General features: G+C 36.5%; 1 protein-coding gene across 2 annotated transcripts in view; it reads left to right on the forward strand.

Moving 5' to 3' along the window:
- LOC107693912 (transcription regulator protein BACH1-like) overlaps positions 1-1,840 on the forward strand; it is a 10,243-nt gene extending 8,403 nt beyond the window's left edge. For both annotated transcript variants that reach the window (XM_016493454.1, XM_016493453.1), the window contains exon 6: positions 759-1,840. In XM_016493454.1, coding sequence (XP_016348940.1) covers positions 759-1,205 — 447 coding nt within the window. In that variant the 3' untranslated portion in view covers positions 1,206-1,840. The remainder of the gene's footprint in view (positions 1-758) is intronic.
- Positions 1,841-7,253: the final 5,413 nt, after the last annotated feature.

Here is a 7,253-nt window from a genome sequence, read left to right on the forward strand (position 1 = left end):
GTGGGGTATTTTGAGCTGAAACTTCACAGACACATTCTGGGGACACCAGAGACTTATATTACATATTGTAAAAAGGGGCATAATATGTCTCCTTTAATGTAATGTAATTTAATTTAAAATCTGTTTTGTTATTTTTGGTGTGAAATATGACCTGGACAGGTTTTTGTGAGATTCATCCATACATTTGAATTGCTTGGACAGTTTACACCCATTTGGATTACTCAGTTTTAACATAAACAGACTAATAAACTTAATGTGATGCATATTTGTCAGTCATCATACATAAATAAAACGGGTACGATTTCTGTAATAGTACTAATACATTTATTGTGTTTAAAATACACAATAATCAGGTTTATATATTCATCATCATCAATAAATCCAGTCTCATACATTTTTACTGAATTGCTTGTTCTACAGCTAGCCATATTTCCACGTTCATACCTTTTAACTATCGGTTTTCACAGTGAACAAGTTTATGTTCATTCAAATGAATGCATTTTGAAAGTATGGTTATTTAATAAAGTCAGATAATAAACTATGCCATGATTTTTTGAGTGCAGAAGTCTTACCTGTTTCATTTATGTATAGATGATAGATGCATCACATTAAGTTTTAATAGTTTGTTAAAACTGTGTCCAATAAAATATTATATGCAACTTAAATGTCAAAAAAGAAAATAATATAAATAACAAATCTTAAATTTAGGCCTAAATATTTTTTAAAGTGTATATATGTGGTTTCTTTGTGCTCTGCAGAGGAGCGAGCGAGAGAAGCTGACAGCTGAAAGGATAAAGCTGAATCAGATGAAGATGAAGGCCTGGCAGAGTTACTCAGGCCTGTATGAGAGGGTCTGTACTGAAGCCGCCCTCAGACCCGAGCAGCTTCAGGTGATGGCCAAATATTCCTCTCCAGACTGCCCGCTGTCTGCCTTCCTGTGCCCCTCTCCAGACCTTTCTCAGAGTCCCCAGGCTTCAGACCTCTCCACACACACCTGTTGCTCTGGAGCCAAAGCACCAGTTAGTTGCTCAATGGAGAATACTGTTGCACAGTCAAGCTCACAGAACCTGTTACCTCTTGGGGTCGCAGAAGCTCAGTCACACACCTGTCCTCCTGACACCTCGCCATTGGAGTGTAGTTCAGTGGTGAAACTCGCCACTGATCTGCTCATCGGCAATCATGAAACAAACAAACTGCAAAATTAAATGTGCTGGTTGAAGGAAGGACCATAGAAAATCACTGAAGGTCTTTAATTACTCACTAAAGGTGCATTTAACAAACGTGACATCACTACTGTCCTCGTCTGATCGTAGGTTGTACATTATATTTTATTTTTTTACTCGAACTCTTTAAGCATTAGCATTAAGTTTGTACTGGTCAGTGTTCAATGAAGTATTCCTTTACCTAAAACGATCATTTATAGTCTTAACACACGCGTCCCCGAACATCCTCACATTCTTATGGAATCAATCCACCTCAATTCACAGTATCATTTTTGGACTCACAACACCACAAACCTCATCTCACAGCTCAATAATAACCTTTTTTCTTCTCAGGGGACATAAAGCTATTGGACTACACTGTGCTGTAATCTGTTTTTGGTGAAACTGTGACACTCAAAATGTCTCGAAACTTTAGAAGAGACCATTGAATCTGGGAATCAAACTCTCAGGTGTTCAGAACTGCACATACTGTAGTTTCACTAATGTTGATTTTATGTAATAAAAAAAAAAGTGTTTTTTTTCCTCCATCAGTTGTGGCAGCAGTGAAATCCATTTGTAAGCAAAAACGGTTTCATTGTATATGTTGCCTTAAAAATCTGATCTTTTTTCTTTTTAAATGTAATGTTATAAGACTTTGATTATTCTGCTCTAATGTTTTGCTTGGGACCAAATTATCCTCTTTTCAGAAAGCTTTTTATAAATGACTTCAAAAAATTGTACATTTGAAATAGACTTGTTGTCCTTTTAATTAGTTAATTTTGTAAATAACTTTTATTTTAATTATTTTAATAAAATAAATCCCGTGTTGTTTGTTGTTATATACAAGAAACTAACAATAACAGAAGCACAGAAGGCACAAAATTAGCTAAAATTAAAATGAAGACTACATATTAAAATAAAAGCTAATTCAAAATATTAATGAGTACTATACTAGAATAACACGTTATTATATATATTATATTATTAAATATAATATTATATATAAATATACTGTTTACCTGCACGTCATGTGATTATTAACTGACCATCAGAGAACCATGATCATACAAATGTGCTGTTAAATTATCGAAATAGTACCTTAAAATCTCAGGGGGTACTTCAAGTAAATATTAAGTTTATATAGTATAATAATAATACCTATACATTTAATTTGGGAATCCCAGAGTAACATGAAGGTTTTCGTTATTTACAGTGATAAAGTTGTACCAACAGATGGCAGCACCCACCCAGACAAAATTTCGTATTTGCTCAGTGCTTGATAAACTATCGTAATTACAGCACCTGTAGCTGCGTCTGTAATGTGTAAACACGCTCCAGTCTAAACAAAGACAGCTCGAGGATAAATTCGTGATATACTTTCATATTACAATCTGTGTTGTCTCAGAACTAAGAATGTGCGCTGGGATAATGACAGGCTGTGAGGCATTTTTCATCATTTCAGTCACTTTGATGGATACGTTCTGTCCGGCTGTCAGCTACAGAACAGTATGTTCATGTTTGTGTTCTGTTCCCTTGGGTTAATCTAGCACGATCATCCGTTTCTGTACAGAGACAGCCATCGGTTATAATTGATCTTCATTTGACAAAAGACCATCAGAAAACAGATTCTTTTTTGGTATTTCAGTATCCTAGTATCCTGGTATTCATTTTACAATAAAAATCATATTAATGTTCACATTATAGTTAAAAAAGCATACCCTAATAATGAAAGAATGAGTGAAATAGGTCAACTCTGCCACTGGATGTCTTTCTTAAAGCAACATCTTCATAAATAAATAAATAAATAAATACATTTTCAAAACCTATTCGACCTCTGGCATGGAACACAAAATGAGAGGTTTAAAAGAATGTCCAAGCTGCTCTTTTCCATGTAATGAAAGTGGAAAGGGACTAGGAACAGTCATTGTATGGAAAAATCTCCTTTTGTATTCTTGCTTGGAAAGGCATGAGGGTGAGTAAATTGTCAAGGGCAAAATTGCATGCAGTGGGTCTGTTTCAAATGACAGTTGATGTTTTGTGCCAATGTTGTGGTCATGAAGCTTAAGATAAGACATCAGAGAATGAAGAGGTCTTCAGAGAAAAACACAGACGCATCCTTCTGTGAGACACCTTGATTTGGTGGATGATAACTGGATGTGGCTTTCCTTTATGTCCAGGTGCCATGGTTTTATTTTAACGTGCCACGGGGAGCACAAAGTCCCTCACTGTTGTGAGAGTAGTTTCAGGTAAGATGCGCGGCGCATGTCACATGCATGTAATCTGTGACCTCATTCATTCAAGATTACAATGTTGAAGACAAAAAAGAGAGGAACGGTTTGGGGGTTTTGATTAAGAGTTATGAGGTTAGCAGATTAGGGACAGGGAAAACAGTATTACGGCAGTCTAAACCGAATCCCAGAATTAATCAAAATACTAGAAAGGAAAAAAAAAAACTTAAAGCTGGCAGTAAACATCACATTCAGCAGCACAGTAATATTATGCCATCTGTGTGGATTTGAATAAAAGCTCTTATTCATTGATGCACTACACAAGTGCAGAGATACGATTATATTCACTCGGTATGAGTCACTGATACTTTGGCGTTTTCACCGATACTTTTGCTTAATTTCCATGTTTTTCAGAAAATCACCTCAGCTCCACACAAGCTCACCCCCACAATCCCAGCCATGCTGCATCATTGACAGAAATGGGCGTTATTATAAGCCTCATCCTGATCTTATCAAGACCCTCTTCAAGAGTAAGCAAATAATTCTCCAGTGCTGAATATAAAGGTTAGTTAGATAACAGCACCCACTACACACCTTCTCGCTTTCCTCTCTTGACCTCACACAAGCTGGGTGTCTTGAGGTCTGCTTCTGCAAAAGAATATCATAAAGAAGCTAAATCAAAAACTTCATTAACATTTAAGTGCCACAGTAATGGGATAATGCTCATAAAAAATGGACACAAGAAACATTCAACCACAATTAAACTACTCACTTTCCCGTTCCTTGAGTAAAACGTCCCAGCTGCTCTTTTTTTAATAAAATGAAAGTAGACAGTGAAAAGAGGCTGGTCAAGTGTTAAAAAAGAAAGGGAAAACCCCCCAAAACAAAACAAAACATAACATTTTTCTACGAAACTCATGCCCTATTGTCATTGTAAATAAATTTTTCCATGGCCACGGAGGAGAATCATTGTGGGTCACATTTAGCATCCTTGAGTAAAACGTCCCAGCTGCTCTTTTTTTAATAAAATGAAAGTAGACAGTGAAAAGAGGCTGGTCAAGTGTTAAAAAAGAAAGGGAAAAACCCCCAAAACAAAACAAAACATAACATTTTTCTACGAAACTATTGTCCCTATTGTCATTGTAAATAAATTTTTCCATGGCCACGGAGGAGAATCATTGTGGGTCACATTCAGCAGACAGACACAAGCACAGTAGCGTGTTTAGGCACCACGCAATTGCGTGGGGCCCCACGGTTCAGGGGGGCCGCCGTGGAACGAGATTTCTTCCGATGGGAATCCAGAACTGGTTTTTTATTTTTTTTGGACCGGTGCGTAATTGGGTCAATACCGGACTACCGATAAGCTTCGGGACAAACAATACTGTTATCGATACTTGCGTGTTTTATCTCCGTAGGCTACTTATGTGCTAATGGCGAATTAGAAGCTGTTCTCATAAACCGATCTCAAGCTGAAGACGCTCCTGCCGTGAGAGGTTTGGCATGACGGAGAATAGCCAAACCAAAAAGAAACAAAGAAAACACCATGTAACATTCATAAAACCGTACATAATGGAATGCGCACATGTGACTGGGGCTAGTGCCATCTAGTGGTCGCTGATTTTCTTTAGCTCAGCTGCGCATGGATCGCAAACTCTGTGTGTGTGGATTGGGCAAGGCCAAAATTCAAATTAATCAAATAGAATTGACTCAGAAGAGATGTGAATGAATGCACGCGTGTCACCTGATCCACAAATGCACATTTTAATCGCTACATGCACAAATCATGATACTTTAATACAAACTATAACATTTGTATTCACAAATATGTCTCTATTTGAACAAAATGCTGCACATTAAAATTCTTAACTGCAGACACCGGTTGAAAAGCATTTGTTTCAGTGTAGTGAGCACATTTGCGATTTTTTCAAATCGTGTACACGTTAATGAATTGCACTGGGCCTTGTTTGTTGGTAGTTGTTTGTGTGGGGTATGTGAAATGCTGTAAACTGCAAAATGAAGTCTCAAAATCCAAATGAACCGAACAAGATCGACTCGAACTAGACGTCAATTAATGCACGCATGTCACCTGATCCACTTATGCACGGATTCCTTTTTGCATGAGCAATTTATGATATATTAATGCAGAACATGTGGCAGAGTCTTAACTTTGATAAAGAATATCTCTTTGGTTTTGAGACTTTAGTCTTTGCAACTTCAGGGATCTTATCTATGCACAATCAGCTTGTAACACTCCAAAGAGAAAGGAAAACTTGAAATCGCATCATATGACCCCTTTAATGCAGATCAGAACAGTTTTATTCACAAACATGTCTGTAGTTATACAAATCGCTGCACAATCATTTAACCCCGAATTCCACGGACTCAAATTGAAAGGCATTTGTTTGTGGTTAGTAAGATATATGTATAACATTTATGCAGTACATGGATAATTGTGCATGCATCTATTAATCATTTTGAGTCTAATATCATCCCATGTAGGCACCTGTTCGGCGTGGGTGAAATAGCCTAATTATAATACTAAAGGCGAGGTACAATTAATATTTCTTTATTAAATAACTTACAAAATAATTTGAAAAATTTCTGTGAGGCGTAATTTTACAAAAAGCACGAGTGAATCTCCGCGAGCTCTCGGTCTTATTTCCCTCTCAAAATGCGCAAATGGCTTGATTGGCTTCATATCACCACATCGCGTCTGCACTATAGGCTATAAGGGAGCTGCACACTGCACGGTTGACACAGGGATTGTCACAGTTTACATGCATAGTCACTAAAGTTTATAATTAGCATTTGTTTTTTTTTAGTTTGGCCAGTATTTAAACCATTCAGCACTCGTGCGCTCTCCAGAGACTGTGCTCATGCACACTCAACAACTGCCCCATTGTAAAAACAAAAAATATACAGCATGATCAAACATTTAATTAAATATTTTTGGAAAAAAAAAAAAAAAAAAAAGGCTGAAAATTCCCCCCCCTACCCCTCCAAGGAGCTGCACACTGCACGGTTGACACAGGGATTGTCACAGTTTACATGCATAGTCACTAAAGTTTATAATTAGCATTTGTTTTTTTTTAGTTTGGCCAGTATTTAAACCATTCAGCACTCGTGCGCTCTCCAGAGACTTTGCTCATGCACACTCAACAACTGCCCCATTGTAAAAACAAAAAATATACAGCATGATCAAACATTTAATTACATATTTTTGGGGAAAAAAAAAAAAAAAGAGTCTGAAAATTCCCCCCTCTACCGCTCAAATTGAAAAAATCCTCCCTCCCACAAGAGTCTCCTAAGAGGGGAATGCAGTGTTGTCAACTTAGCAAATTTAGTTGCTAAGTTTAGCAACTTTTCAGACTACCCAGCAACTTTTCCTTCCAAAAGCACCTAGCAACAAATTTAGCTATTTTAAAAATTTATTTGGCAACTTTTAGCAACTGTTGATAAATAACACCGAACGATAAAAAGGCACACAATTACCATCTAAATTACACAATAAGAGGAAACCAAAGATGCCTAGCAGCACACACATTACGTGAATTAAGTTGCTGCTATTTGCAATTGTTCAATTTTATTACAATAATAATAATAACTGAATAATTGTTCATTTATGATACACTTTGTACACTGTAAGAAAAACATTTAGAAAAATTGAAAAGGTACTAGTAATTTTCCATAATTATCCGTTGTAACCCTGTAACCTGAAAACACTAAATACAATGCGTAATTAAAAATGCAAGTAAAAAAAAAAACTGTGAAAAATCAATACGGAAAATTCCTTCATATTAACATAGTAGATTGTGCCCTATTT

Source organism: Sinocyclocheilus anshuiensis, unplaced genomic scaffold, assembly GCF_001515605.1.
Source record: "Sinocyclocheilus anshuiensis isolate Anshui unplaced genomic scaffold, SAMN03320099.WGS_v1.1 scaffold694, whole genome shotgun sequence".
Classification (NCBI taxonomy): Eukaryota; Metazoa; Chordata; class Actinopteri; order Cypriniformes; family Cyprinidae; genus Sinocyclocheilus; species Sinocyclocheilus anshuiensis.